Source organism: Nicotiana tomentosiformis, chromosome 2 (assembly GCF_000390325.3).
Source record: "Nicotiana tomentosiformis chromosome 2, ASM39032v3, whole genome shotgun sequence".
NCBI lineage: Eukaryota > Viridiplantae > Streptophyta > Magnoliopsida > Solanales > Solanaceae > Nicotiana > Nicotiana tomentosiformis.
In genome coordinates, this window is record NC_090813.1 from 173,363,244 (window position 1) to 173,379,395 (window position 16,152).

At 39.6% G+C, this 16,152-nt stretch overlaps 1 protein-coding gene across 1 annotated transcript; it reads right to left on the bottom strand.

The window, feature by feature from the left end:
* Positions 1-14,156: 14,156 nt before the first annotated feature.
* Positions 14,157-14,639, bottom strand: LOC138906107 (uncharacterized). The gene has a single exon (XM_070194628.1). The coding sequence runs from the start codon at positions 14,637-14,639 to the stop codon at positions 14,157-14,159; it is 483 nt and encodes a 160-aa protein (XP_070050729.1).
* Between the last annotated feature and the right edge of the window lie 1,513 nt (positions 14,640-16,152).

A 16,152-nucleotide genomic window follows, 5' to 3' on the forward strand; every position in this document is an offset into this window, starting at 1 on the left:
ACGTGTGACACGAACAAGTCATGTGTTAGTAATATTAATATATGAATCCGCACGGACTACTCACATGCTGCACGGACAACTCAAATTCCAATAATATCAATATATAGACCCGCACGGACAACTCACGTGCCAATAACATAATCCGCCAGGCATAGCCGCAAACCCTAGTCCAAAATATCATACAGAAGCCGTAAAGCAAGTGTACAGGTATATCATAAATGAAATAAGATTTCCATATCCCTGCAGTGGTGTAATAACATGCTAAAGTATAGACATGTGCAAGGTGTGCTATCGTAGCTAAATCCAAAATTTTCATCAATGAAAAACATTTATCAAGTTCATTACGGGATTAATCCTCTCAACAGACTCATCATTGCTTAATTAGATCATATAAACTGTTATCACATAGTAGATATCGAAGATCGAAGCTTATCATTCATTTTTGGGCTTATAGGAGCCCGAGTACAACCCAAACATGAATATACATCCCCGGTGCCCTCCACATGGGATCCTCCCCACATATATGCGCACCCAAAAGCATGTTTTATCACAACAAATCAAGCAATTGGTGCCTCAAGCGAGTTTAAATATGATAGTTACCTCAAGCAACTTGAATCACTCTGCTAGCAAGCCCTTGCCTCGCGAATTGGCCTCAGAATGTCTCGAATCTAGCCATAAGCAATTCGATACAATCAATACGAGCTAAAGGAATCGATTCCATAAGAAAATACCATGTTCTTAATCAAAAGTCACTAAAACCAGCCCCTGGGCACACGTCTTGAAATCCAAAACAAATCACAAAATCCGGAATCCCATTCAACCACGAGTCCAACCATACCAAAATTACCAAAATCTAACACCAAATCAACACCCAAACCCTCAGTTTACACTCTCCAAATGCCTAGGCTCAAACCCCCAAATTACGCCTTAAAACCATCTAATCTAGGTGGGAAAATCAATGCGGAAACATAATTATTGGGTAAAATAAACCACAAGTGACTTGCCTTAAGAATCTCTTCAAAATCTCTCTCAAAATCACCTAATCCCGAGCTTTAAATGTTTTAAAATGGTGAAAATCTCGGAACCCTCGCTTATAAGACATTGCCCAGGCTTTTCGCACCTGCGGACAAATAACCGCACATGCAGAACCACTTTTGCGGTAAAATCCTCCATTTCTTCGAAAATCACTTAAACCCCCAGGGACCGCATCTGCGTTCCAGATCTCGCACTTGCAGAGGCTCTTCATCGGCCCATCATTTGATTATGCGAAAACAGACCTCGCCCCCCAAACTCCGCATCTGTGGAGCCTTTATCACACTTGCGGGCTCACATATGCGGTTACCCCCTTGCACAATGCGCCCTGCCCCAGGTCATCCCAGCTCCGCACCTACTCAAATCCATGCGCACCTGTGGCATCGAAGGTGCGGAAAATCACCTCGCACCTGCGACCTCTGCCCATTTCTTTCCAGACCACTTCCACGATTCCCTTTTCACTTCTACGAGATCACACCTACGGTTATAAAGTACAAAATTAGCAGCAAAATGGGGGAACAAGGCTACAACTCTCAAAATGACCGGCTGGTTAGTTACATCCTCCTCCTCTTAAATAAGCGTTCATCCTCAAACGGATCTAGAAACATACCTAGAGTCTCAAATAGGTGTGGATAACTACTCCGCATCTCCCGCTCGGTCTCCCAAGTAGCCTCCTCAACTGGTTGACCTCTCCACTGCACCTTCACCGAAGTTATGTCGTTTAAACTCAACTTTCGAGCTTGCCTATCCAAAATGGCCATAGGCTCTACATCATAAGTCAAATCACCATCCAATTGAACCGTTCTGAAATCCAAAACATAAGACGAATCACCGACATACTTCCGGAGCATAGAAATATGAAATATTGGATGCACACTCGACAAACTAGGTGGCAAGGCAAGCTTGTAAGCCACTTCTGCAATCCTCTGAAGTACCTCAAACGGACCAATATACCGAGGGCTCAACTTTCCCTTCTTCCCGAACCTCATAACACCTTTCATGGGTGACACCTTAAGCAGTACCTTCTCCCTAACCATGAAAGAAACATCTCGAACCTTCCTATCGGCGTAACTCTTCTGTCTGGACTGCATCATGCGAAGCCAATCCTGAATCAATTTAACCTTGTCCAAAGCATCCTGAACCAAGTCAGTACCCAATGCCCTAGTCTCCCTCGGCTCGAACCAACCCATCAGAGATCGACACCGTCTCCCACATAGAGTCTCATACGGACCTACGCCAACTCCCGAAACTCCAATCCGAGTCCGGTAACCACAAAGTCCACTCTAGGTTAGACTTCCAAATTTCCAACTTTCCCCATTTCAAGCCCAATTAAATTATAGACCTCCAAATCACAATTCAGACACGCTCCTAAGTCCTAAATCACCTAATGGAGCTAACGGAACCATCAAAACTCTATTCCAGAGTCATCTAAACATAAGTCCACATCCAGTCAACCTTTTCAATATAAGGTTTCATCCTTGAAACTAAGTGTCTCAATTTATTTTGAAACCTCACCGGACCCGAACCAACTATCCCAATAAGTAACATAGAACTTATAAATTACAAAATCAGAATTAAATGGGGGAATGGGGCAACAACTCTAAAAACGACCACCCGGGTCGTTATAGTTGGAAATTTGAAGGTTTGAAAAATTCATAAGTTTGACTGAGAGTTTACATTGATGATATCGAGTTCAGATTTTTGTTCTGCAAATTTAAATAGCTTCGTTAGGTCATGTAGGACTTGTACGCAAAATTTATGTTCGTTTTGGGTTGATTAGATATGTTTCGGCACGAGTTTTGGAAGTTAGAAGATTTTAAAATTTATAAGTTCGATTTGAGGTGCGATTCTTAGTTTCAACGTTTTTTTGATGTGATTTAAGCTCTCCAATAGGTCTGCGATATGTTATAGGACTTGTTGGTATATTCGGATGGGGTCCCAAGTTGCTTAGATAAGTTTTGGATGTGGTTCGGATCGTTTGGATCATTTTTGGTTTAGGCTAGTTGGAAGAGTTCTGGTTTGTCGCACCCGCAGACAACTGGGCGCTGATGTGGTGGTCGCAGGTGCAAAGATAAAGGCGCAAAAGCGAGGATTTGCACAGATGCATATTTTTGCATTGCACATACAGTTGCGCAGAAGCGGAACAGTGTCCGCAGGTGCGAGAGGTCAGCTGGCTTGTGGTGTCCCCAGAAGTTGAGGTTAAGTTACAGAAGTAACGCCACAGAAGCATCTAATTGTGTCACATGTGTGATCCCTTGGGAGAATGTTAAGAGACAATGGTTAGTCATTTTCACCATTTGATTTGAGTTGGAAGCCTTGGTTTTGGGCGATTTTGGAAGGGTTCTTCACGAGTTTGATTTGGGTAAGTGTTCTTTATCCGAAATTGATTATATTACATGATTCCATACTCATTTATAACATTAAATTAGTGAATTTAATGGAAGAAAATGGGAAATGTTTTAAAATCCTTCAAAATGTAAAATGAGGATTTAAAGGGCGATTCGATATCGGAATTCGATAATTTTTGTATGGTTGTACTCGTATCAGAATGGGTGTTTTGATTTTGTGATTTTATCGGATTCTTAGGTGTGGGCCCGGGGTTTACTTTTTAGTTTTAATTAAAAGACCGAAGTTTTATTATCCGGAATTAGTTCTTATGAGTTTTATTTATGTTATGAAGTTATTTTGGCTAGTTTTGAGTCGTCCAGAGGTTGTTTCACTCGAGAAGGTCATTTTAGAGTATCGGTTTAGCTTCGTCGATGTAAGTATCTTGCCTAACATTATGGGAGGGAATTACCCCTTAGGATTTGAGTCGTTTGTGTTATTTGTGTGATGTGAAAGCCATGTACACGAGGTGACGAGTAGGTACTCGAGCTTGTATGTGATAAGCCTACCGATCTAGACTCTTAGGCATCTATTATGTGCTTATTTGGAATTGCTAGCACATGTTATATACTTTATTCGTCATGTCTACTATCACATGCCTTACTTGAAGTTGTCGTTACATGTCACAGTCTTTACTTGTCGAGTTGCTCTTGTATGCTTTATTTTGAGTTGTTTCCACTTTTACCATTACGTGATTTCTTTTATCGTTGAGTTGCTATTTTACAGAGATACTTTCACTATTGAGTTTATTCTTAACCAATTAATTGGAATTGAAGTTATCGAAAGGGATTAATGTATTTTACCCGAAATTGTGTTTAAAGGAGGTGTTGTTCTTTGATGAGTTACTTTTCCGTTCAAGTTTTTGTTATTGAGATTCTATACACGTTATGTTTAGTCTTGGGCTATTTGTTGTGAAGTTATTGACATCGTGGAATCTTTGGAAAGGTCGTGGCCTACGGGGACTTGTGATATAAGTTGATTATGTTGTGTTTTTATGATGATAGTAGACGTGAATTGTTGTTTGATTGGGTTGTTGTTATGCAGATTATAAGTGTGGCATTTCACTATTGTTATCATACATGGCATAAGGGTGGCATCTCATTGTTGTTGAATGTACGGAGCGATACAGGTGGCTATTGTGTTATTGCCTAAGCGGAGTGATAATGGTGGCTATTTCACAGAGTGATAAGGGTGGCTATTATATAAAGTGATACGGGTGGCTATTATACTTAGTGATACGGGTGGCTATAGGAGAGACAAGGGTGGCTAATGATATTGTCAGGGCGGAGTGATACGGGTGGCTTTTATACGGAGTGATACGGGTGGCTATCAGAGAAATAAGGGTGGCAAATGTCAGGGATAATGTGTGATGGTTTGGAGACATTGTGTTGGTGAAGTTCGTGTGATGGTGCGGTTTGAAGACAATATATTGGTGAATTTCGTGTGATGGTGTGACTTTCATTGTGATTGTTATACCCTTTACGTGACTTGTTTTGTTATTTCGATGAGCTAGTCGATGTCCTTGTTATTGCTTATTGATTTGGGATGCAGCAATACACTTTCACAAGCATACACTGTAGCATATCATTTATACTATCTCACAAGTACAAAACTTGACATTTATTGATCATGCCCATGTATTATGGTATTATCCATTTTCATGTTGCTATTGAGTTTGTGATTATGCCGGGCGAAATATGATGGTAAGCCTCTGATTATGCTGGGCGGATTGTGGTAATAATTAAACCGGGCAGATTATGATTGTGAGCCTGTGATTATGCTGGGCGGTTTATGATTGTGAGATTCTGATCATGTCGGGTGGGTTGTCATTGTAAGCCTGTGATCATGCCGATCGGATTGTAATTGCGAGCTTGTGACTATTTTCAGGCAGATTGTGACTTTGGCACGTGAGTTGTCCGTGCGGTTGTGATTTTGAGATGTAGGCACGAGGTGCCGTGAGTATGTGATGGCGGGTTGAGACTCGGGACTTGTGACTATGATATGAGGTATCACGGAGTAATTTCGTTGTGAAACTTGTGTTAGACAACTTGCTAAATTGTTTGTCCTTTGTGATTCCTTATTTGGTTTTAAATGATGTTTTCCCAGTATTCTTATTGCTTTACTGCCTATATGCACATGTTGACTTTTTTGCCATTTGATGATTTCTGCTTTCCATTATTAGCTTTATACTACTACACTGCACAGGTTACTTTTTCTAGTGAGTGTCTTGACAGTACCTCGTCACTACTCCACCAAGGTTAGTCTTGATACTTACTGGGTGCCGGCCGTGGTGTACTCAAACTATACTTCTTCACATCTTTGTGCAGAGCCAGGTATTGGAGATATCGGACTCGGGAAGACTTAGCATATTGGTCGCGAGGATTCAAGGAAGAGCTGCTTGGTCATCGGAATCCCTTGGAGTTCTTTCCTTTGTTTGTACTGTTAGCTTGTATTTGAACAATATTGTATTTCGATATTTGAGATCTTTCCATGTATTCAGTTAGAGTTCGTGACTCTGAATTACCAGTCCTAGGAAGTTATTATGATTACTGCCTCATAGTCTTATTCCGCTTTTGTCTCGGCACTTATATTAAACCATTTTTCAAGTTATCATTGGATGTAGAGCTGAGCTCAGACGCGGAGACTTCAAGGTACACTTACCAGTGTACGCAGGCCTCGGAGTCCCCCTCCATCTGGATTATTTGTGAGGTGATGAGTGAGACAATGAACCTCCGAAATCTATAACAAAAGTGCGTAACATGTCCTCCAAGATCTAAATAGTATAGTCGAATAGCCCATCCGCCTGAGGATGAAACATTGTGCTCAACTCAACCCCCATGTCCAAATCACGCCGAACGTCTCTCCAGAAATACGATGTGAATTGCGTGCCTCAATCATAAATGATGGAAATGGGTACATCGTGCAGGTGGATAATCTCCTGAATGTAAACCTGAGCTAACCACTCTGAAGAATAGGAATTCGCCACCAGAATGAAGTATGTGGACTTAGTCAACTGGTCCGCAATAACCTAGATTGCGTCATACTTCTTCAAGGTCCATGGCAAGCCTACCACGAAATTCATAGTGATGCGCTCCCACTTCCACTCTGGTATCTCCAATCTTTGAATCAATCCACCCGGTTTCTGATGCCCATACTTCACATGTTGACAATTCAAATACCGGGATACTAAGCATCAATGTCTTTCTTCATTCTGCGCCACCAATAGTGTTGTTTCAAGTCATAGTACATCTTCGTCACACCTAGGTGAATAGAATAGCGCGAACTGTGAGCCTACTCAAGGATAAATCCTCCCATCCCATCAACATTTGGAACACAAATCTTGCCTTAAAGCCACATAACACCATCATCTCCAATCACAACCTCCTTGAAACCACCCCGCTACATCGTATCCTTCAATACCAACAAGTGAGGATCATCAAACTGGCGAGTCTTGATACGCTCCAACAATGAATATTGTGCTATAACTCAAGCAAGAACAAGTGTGGGCTCCGAAACATCCAATCACATAAATCGGTTGGCCAAAGCATGAATATCCATGGCTAGTGGTCTCACGGTTACCGGTAAGTATGCCAAACTACCTATACTCTCCGCCTTCCTACCCAATGCATCGGTCACTACATTGACCTTCCCTAGATGATATAATATGGTGATATCATAACCTTTCAGCAACTCTAGTCATCTCCACTACTGCAAATTAAGGCCTTTCTACTTGAACAGGTGTTGGAGACTCCGATGGTTGGTATAGACCTCATAATGAATACCGTACAGGTAGTGCTTCCAAATATTCAGCGTGTGAACAATGGCTGCAAACTTTAGGTCATGAACAGGGTAGTTCTTCCCATGAACCTTCAACAGACAAAATATCTAGGCAATTACCCTATCATCCTGTATGAATATCGCACCAAGCCGAAAACGCGATGCATGACAATACACTGGGGCAACACCAACACTGGGGTTGTAGTCAATGTAGTCTTGAGCTTCTAAAAGCTCAACTGACACTCATCGGACCATCTGAAAAGAGCACCCTTCAGGGTCAACTTGGTCAATGGGGATGAGATAGAAGAAAACCCCTCTACGAATCGGCAATAATAACCCCCCAAACCTAAGGTGCTATGAAATTTTGTAGCTGAAGTAAGTCTAGGCAGTTCTGAACTGTCTCAATATTTTTAGGGTCCACTTTAATGCCATCAGAGGATACAACGTGGCCCAAAAAGACAACTGAATCCAACCAGAACTCAAATATTGAAAACTTGGCTTATAACTATCCCTCAAATGCCGTTACACCCTTCATCCTAATTTTCACATAAATTAGGATGAAGGGTATAATAAACTAACTTTCTACATATGAGACAAGATGCCAAGTCTAAATCACAATATCTTTCAAGAATCAACTGATTCTCAGTTGGTCGAAGAATTCCATGTCTTACGCTTGAGTTCAATACACCTAAAAATTCATCCCGACTGATTTGACTTCCCAATAAGGCAACGATAATTAGAAGTCCTTTGATTCAAGAAAAATGTTATTGCTGTTTAGTCAAATAAAACTCTTTTAGCTTTTCTCTTTCCTGGATCCTGCGAAATTTCAAAAGTGTCGATTTGGTTCAAGAAAAATACTTCCCACTTCCCCTTACAACTTGTATACAAAAAATAAAATTAAAAAAAAAAGGAGGTGGGGGTGAGGGGGTTGGGGGGACACACTTAGCTTGAAGGACTGATCAAGTCCTTAATTCTGAAGCATTTGTTGAGGTACAGACTTTAATTGTTGAGGTACACACTTCAGAAAGCGCAATAAGTTAAAAAATGGATTTTAAATTATATATTTGACGGTGTAATTTTTTTATTTTCGGAATGTATAACTAGGGTAAATTTCTCAAATTGTCATATAATTATGACTTTTTTCACCAAAGTTATTTAACTATATTTTTTGATACAAAAATATAAAACTTTCAGTGACTCACACAAAAATCATAATGACCGGAAAACACAATTTTTGGGTAGTATTTTCTTATTTTGTATTTTTTTATTAAGTATTTTTAGTCTAACAAATAATAACTCAATTGAAATAAATAAATAAATATATTTTAGTATTATTTTAACTTAATTTAACAAAGGATTCTTTTTAATATTATTTTAACTTATGTATATTGGTATTGGGTCACGTTGGTCACTTCTATTTTAACTGAATTATTATTTATTAAAATAAAAATAAAAAATAAAAAACATAAAATAAGAAAATACCACAGTTGCGTTTTTCGGTCACTATAAGTTTTGTGTGAGCTATTGAAAGTTATATATTTTTGTGTGAGAAAATATAGTTATATTATTTTGGTAAAAAAAATCATAATTATATGACCATTTATAAAATTTACCCCTTGTGTAACTACTTAAAGCATGTTCATCAATTTTAAGTTACAAAACTAAGATTACTATACACAATTACCTATATATTATTATAGGTCACTCTAATGAGATACATCAATTATATACGATAAACATTTACGTACACCAAGTATTTATATCAACTTAAGTAATATTTTAACTCTAGCAAATACTCTCTTTGTTCCACTTTATATTGCACGATTCAGAGTACGACAGTCAAAGTTTTCAATTTGACCATGAATTTAGTTATAAATTTTTCAAGTTTTTAAAATAAAATTTGTATATTTGAAAACTATATAAAAGTATTATTGTCACGATCCGAAATTTCCAACCTCGGGACCATGATGGTGCCGAACATCTACTTGCTAGGCAAACCGACATTATTAAATTAATTAACATGTTTTAACAATTATTGCAGGATGATGATAATTAACGATTAATGAACTCAGAAATGAACACATTATTAATATAACTAACGCAGTGCTAAACTACTCCCAGAAACCCTAAGTCACAATTACATGAGGAACTAGAATACTACAAATACGGTCTGAAATAAAGTACAACTGTTTGAAACTAAATAAATAGTAAAACATGATAGAAGGGGACTTCAAGGACTGCGAACGCCATCAGCTCTACCTCAAATCTCCAAAAGCAGCTGAATCTGAGCAGTCTCGCTACGCGCCAACTCCGGTATCTGCACAAGAGGTGTAGAAGTGTAGCATGAGTACAACCGACCCTATGTACTCTGTAAGTGTCGAGCCTAACCTCGACGAAGTAGTGATGAGGCTATGACAAGACACTTATAATAAAAGCAAAAACATGAATAGAATATAAACAGTAAACTCAAGTATGTGAACCTGTAGGTCAACTATCATAGGGTCCTAGAATAACACTTTTGCTCAACTTCTCAAAATAATACGGTACAGTTACACCGTCAAATACAAAAAAATAAGTCTTCTCTGTTACATCGTGCAAACCGATCCTCAAATATATATAAATATCAATTCTTTTTCTTTGCGACGCACAACCCGATCCATAAATATATATAAAGATTAATTATTGCAGCGTGCAACCCGATCCCACCATATCATCATCTGTTCATATCATATTCCGTCCTTGTCTCTTCATATTATATCATTTCACTACCATTGCGGCGTGCAACCCGATCCCAAATAATAATAAATGAAACATATAACTACAACCAACTACGGCGTGTCCCAAAATAAAACGTAATAAAGGAACTAAACAAAGAAATTCACAAAGCGGATAAAATAGTTACATGATAGCACACAAAATCAAATAGTAAGTAATGACAATTAATAGATAAATATGCGTATACAAAAAATCAATTAGCAATTAAGGCATGTAATGGATAAAGGCGTGAATTCAACAAGTAATTGTAATTAACAATTAAAGCATTTAACAATTAATAATATGGATTAAATAATGCAAGAATAGTTGAAAACAATAAATAAATATCCCAACCCGCATGATTGACCCGCGACTACGCATATACACTCATCACCTTGCATATACGCTGTCCCCACACATAAATCAAGTAGCAATTAAACCAATCAAGTCCTAATCCCCTCAAGTCAAAGTTAGGCACAATATTTGCCTCTTTCCGCAATCAAATCAACACACAACCACATCTTTTTCTTTAGAATTAGCCTCCAAATCCGTCAAATCTAGTCAAATATAGTTCAAATAATTCAAAATAGGCTTTAGAAACTACCCACGAGTGAAAACATTCAATCTTTAATGAATTAGGAAAAAGTCAAAAATGTCAACCCCGGGCTTGCCTGGTCAAAACCCAAGATTCTGACTTTGGTCAAAAACGTATCCCCGAGCCCGGTTACGCGATTCGGTTTGAAATACAACCTCAATTTGAGGTCTAAATCTTAAATTTACAAAATTCTCAATTTCTACCCAAATTTTTAATTTCCACCATGAAAATTCTAGATTAAAAGATAAAATCAATGGGTATTATGAGAATATTACAAAACAAGTTAAAATTCACTAACCAATGAAGTGGGGATAAAAAAGTTCTTCAAATTCGCCTCTACGCCGAGCTCTAGCATCAAAAATGGTGAAAAATAGTTCAATCCCAACTTTCTGCTCTTTCAAATACCTGGTTGTAAGGTGTTCTTCGCATTCGCAAAGCACCTGACGCGTTCGCGATGCACTGGCCAATTGCCTTTGCGTTCGTGAGCTACACTTCACATTTGTGAAGGCTTAATTCCCCGCCTTCCTTCGTTTTCACGAACCATGGTCTGCGTTCGCATAGAGTAACCACCTTCCCTCCCAGCTTTCCCCAAAGCATCGCGATCGCAAGTCTACAGTTGCATTTGCAAAAATTAAGTCTACAGTTACATTCGCAAAAATTAAGACCCCCTTTGCTTCGTGTTCGCAAAGAACAACCAGCCCTAACCCCAGCGAGAATGGCTTCGTGATCGCGAAGCACAACACACCAGACACCAGAAACAGTTGTTGCACAAGTTCAAAATGTTACGAAACTCACCCGAGCCCCTCGGGAACCAAACTAAATATGCACAGAAGTGTAATGGCATCATAAGAACTCACTCGTATGATAAAAACATAAATATAATATTTTAATTTCCTCAAATCAAGATTAGACCCAACACTTACCTCACTCCGCAATCAAATCAAAGCTCAACCGGGGCTTTTCCTGTAAAGTTCGCCTCTAAGCTAATCAAATCTAACCAAACTCGACTTAATATTATCAAATAATATTAGGGAAATTAATTACAATGGATTAAGCTAAGATCTTTACAATTTTATGAAAGAGTCAACAAAAGTCAAACCAAAGCTTGCCGGTCAAAACACGGGTCCATTGGTAGATTCCGGCTACCCATGTCCATATGAGTTAATATATGTGATTAGTTTCAAAATCCGATTCCAAATCGACTCTCAAAACTCAATTTCTTATTTTTCAAAAACTTGATAAGGTTTCACAATTTTTCACTTTGATTCACATGATTTTGATGTTAAAATATAAGATAAATTGATGGAATATGATTATAAATGGATTAGAATCACTTGCCTAAAGTTTGTAGATGCAATTCCCTCTTCAAAATCACTTCCTACTAAGCCTAGGATTCAAAAATGAGAGAATGTTTCCAAACTTCCCGTCTCCCAGCCCTTTTACCAATTGCAGATGTCGCATTTGTGACACAACATTCGCATTGGCGAACCCTCGCCATTATAGACCAGGGCTTTCATTTGCGAACCATGACATCCTCATGAAACCTCGCATTTACGAAAAAAGATTTTGGGATCGCGAAGTTGGGAGTTTGGCAAATGCGAAAATATTTTTGCAATTGCGAACAAAGGCAAAAATATGGTAGACTTCACAAATGCGAAAGGGATGTCGCAATTACGACAACTGAACCCCCACAGTCACCTCGCAATTGCAATGTTGGTTTTAGCAATTGCGATGCCTGAGCACCAGCAACACCAGCAGTCAAATTTTAGTTCAAACCCATTCTAGAACTTGTCTGAAACTCATGTCAGATGAGCTTTTGGGGAGCTACAGTAATTACACTTCTCGCAAGAACGGCTCCTCGGTGGAGGAGTCCGAGCCCTCAGGGCTCCAACCCAAACATTCACACAAGTCTAAAAACATCATACGAACTCGCTCGCGCGATCAAAATATAAAAATAAAATCTAAAACTACGAATTGAACTCTAAAACACATGAATTTCAAAGTAAAGTTCAAGAATTTCTAAAATTACAATTAAACGTCTGAATCCTAACAAATCAATCCAAACGACACCGAATTTTGCAGACAAGTTCTAAATACCATAACGGACATATCCCAAGTCCAAAAATCAAATTTCTAGCTCGATAGCTAAAAGTCAACATACGGCAATCCTATCAATTTCAAATTGCCAAATTTGGGCAAATTAACACGATTTGACCTATACACCCAAGTCCGAAATCACAATACGGACCCATCAGGACCGTCAAAATACTAATCTGGGTCCGTTTACACAAAATATTGACCATAGTTAACTCAAAGCATTTTTAAGGCAAAATTTCACATTTTCTTCAATTTTCAACATAAAAACCTTTCGGAACAAGACACAGACAACGCACACAAATTGAGGAACACTATATGGAGCTAGTCGAGGTCACGGAACACAAAAGTAAAGGCTAAAACTCAAAATGATCTATCGGGTCATCACATTCTCCACCTCTAAAATAAATGTTCGTACTCAAACAGATATATAAAGGTACCTAGATAGGTGAAGGTTGTGGGTATCTACTCCGCATGTAGGACTCGAACTCCCACGTGGCAGCCTCGATCGACTGGCCTCTCCATTGTACTCTAACTAAAGGATAACTCTTAGAACGCATCTTTCATACTTGCCAGGCAAAAATGGCCACCAGCTCCTTCTCCTAAGTCAAATCCTTGTCAAATTGGACTGAGCTGAAATCTATCACATAGGACAGATCACCCTGATACTTTTGGAGCATTGAGACATGGAACACCGGATAGACTACTGATAAACTAGGTGGCAATTCAACATTGTATCTCACCTCACCCACTCTCTCAAGAATTCAAAGGGTCCAATATACATAGGGCTCAACTTGCCCTTCTTCCTGAATCTCATCGCACCCTTCATGGGCGAAACATGTAGCAATATCCTCTCTCCAACCATAAATGCAAAATCAAGAACTCTCCGATTGACATAACTCTTCTACCTTGATTGAGCTGTGCAAAGTTGATCCTGAATCATCTTGACCTTTTTTAAGGCATCCTGAACCAAATCGGTACCCAACAATCGAGCTTCTACCAGCTCAAACTAACTGACTGGCGAATGATATTGTATCCCGTATAATACCTCATAGGGAGCCATCTGAATACTCGATTGGTAGCTGTTATTGTAGGCAAACTCCTCAAGCGCAAGAACTTATCCCAAGAACACCCAAAATCCATAACGCAAGCGCGAAGCATATCCTCTAATATCTGAATTATGAGCTCGGACTGTCCGTCCGTCTCGATAAAATGTTGTACTCAACTCAACCTGTGTGCCTAACTCATACTATACAACCCTTTAGAAGTGTGACGTGAATTGTGTACCCCGATCTAAAATGATAGACACCGCCACATCGTGAAGATGAACGATCTCGTGGATATAGGTCTCAGCCAACCGCTCTAAAGAATAGGTAACTGCTACTAGAATGTAATGTGTCAACTTGGTCAGCATGTCCACAATGACCCATACCGTGTCGAATGTCTTCAAAGTCAATGGGAGCCCAACAATAAAATACATGGTAATACGCTACCACTTCCACTCGGGAATCTAAAGCTTCTAATGCAAACTGCTAGGCCTCTCATGCTCGTACTTTACTTGCTGACAATTCAGACACCAAGCCACATGTGCAACTATATCCTTCTTCATTCTCCTCCACCAATAATGCTGCCTCAAGTCCTGATACATCTTGGTAGTACCCGGACGAATGGAATACCATGAACTATGGGCCGCCTCAATAATCAACTCACGAAGCTCATCCATATTGGGCACACAAATCCGACCTTGCATCCGCAACACCCCATCATCTCCAACGGTAACCTGCTTGGAACCACCATGCTGCACAATGTCCTTAAGGACAAGCAAGTGGTGGTCCTCATATGGACACTCTCTAATGCGCTCATACAAAGAATACCGAGAGACCATGCAAGCTAGGACACGACTAGGCTCCAAAATATCTAAATTTATGAACTGATTGGCGAAATCCTGAACATCTGATGCTAGCGGCCTCTCACCAGCTGGAATATATGGAAGGCTACCCATACTCGCAACATTTCTAGTCAATGCATCGACCACCACATTGGTCTTCCCGAGATGATACAAAATGGTGATATCATTGTCTTTCAACAGTTCCAACCACCTCCGCTGCCTCAAGTTGAGATCCTTCTTCTTGAACAAATACTGTATACTCTAGTGATTCGTGAATACCTCACACGACACGCCGTAGAGGTAATTCTTCCAAATCATCAGTGCATAAAAAATGGCTGCCAACTCTAAGTCATGAAAAATGTAATGCTTTTCATGAACCTTCAACTGCCGCACCATGTATGCAATCACCCTACCATCCTGCATCAATACTGCACCGAGCCCAATACGTGATGCATCACAATACACCGTGTAGGATCCTAAACCTGTGAGAAACACCAACACTAGTTTCGTAGTCAAAGCTGTCTTGAGCTTCTGAAAGCCCAACTCTCACTCATCGGACCACCTGAATGGGGCACCCTTCTGGGTCAATCTAGTCAATGGGACTGTTATGGATGAAAACCCCTCCACGAACCGATGATAATAACCCGCCAAACCCATGACACACAGAATCTCTATAGCTGAAGTAGGTCTAGGCTATTTTTGAACTGCCTCAATATTCTTAGGATCCACTTTAATGCCCTCGGCTGATACAACATGTCCGAAAAAGGCAACCGAGCCCAACCAAAACTTATGCTTTGAAAATATGGCATATAACTGACTATATCATAGAGTCTGAAGTATAATTCGAAGATGCTACTCATGATTCTCTCGACTACGAGAGTAGATCAAGATATCATCAATGAATACGATCACAAAAGAATCCAAATAGGGCTTAAATACCCGGTTCATCAAATCCATAAATGTTGTTGGTGGCATTTGTCAACCCAAAAGACATCACTAGGAACTCATAATGCACATACTGAGTCCAAAAAGCTATCTTAGAGACATATGATGCCCTAATCTTCAACTGATGGTAGCCAGACCTCAAATTGATCTTCGAAAATAGTTTTTCACCCTGAAGCTGGTCAAATAAGTCATCAATCCTCTACAACGTGTACTTGTTTTTGATAGTGACTTTGTTCAACTGCCGATAGTCTATACGCATACTCATCGAACTATATTTCTTCTTCACGAACAACACGGGCGCACCCCAAGGCGAGACACTAAATCTAATGAATCCCTTATAGAGCAAATCTTGCAACTGCTCCTTCAGTTCCTTTAACTCAAGCGGGGCCATACGGTATGGTGGAATATAAATGAGTTGAGTTCCTAGAGCCAAATCAATACATAAGTCAACCCCGACATGGCTAAGGTCATCGTCTTGGCATGACAGTCCAATATAGTATGATATAGTGACAACCAGTCCATGCCCAAAATAACATCAAAGTCTACCATATCAAGAAGTAGGAGGTCTACACTAGTCTCAAGACTCCCAATAGTAATCATACATGAACGATAGACATGATCTACAACAATAGAATCTCCCACAGGCATGGACACATACACAAGAGCACTCAAAGAGACACAA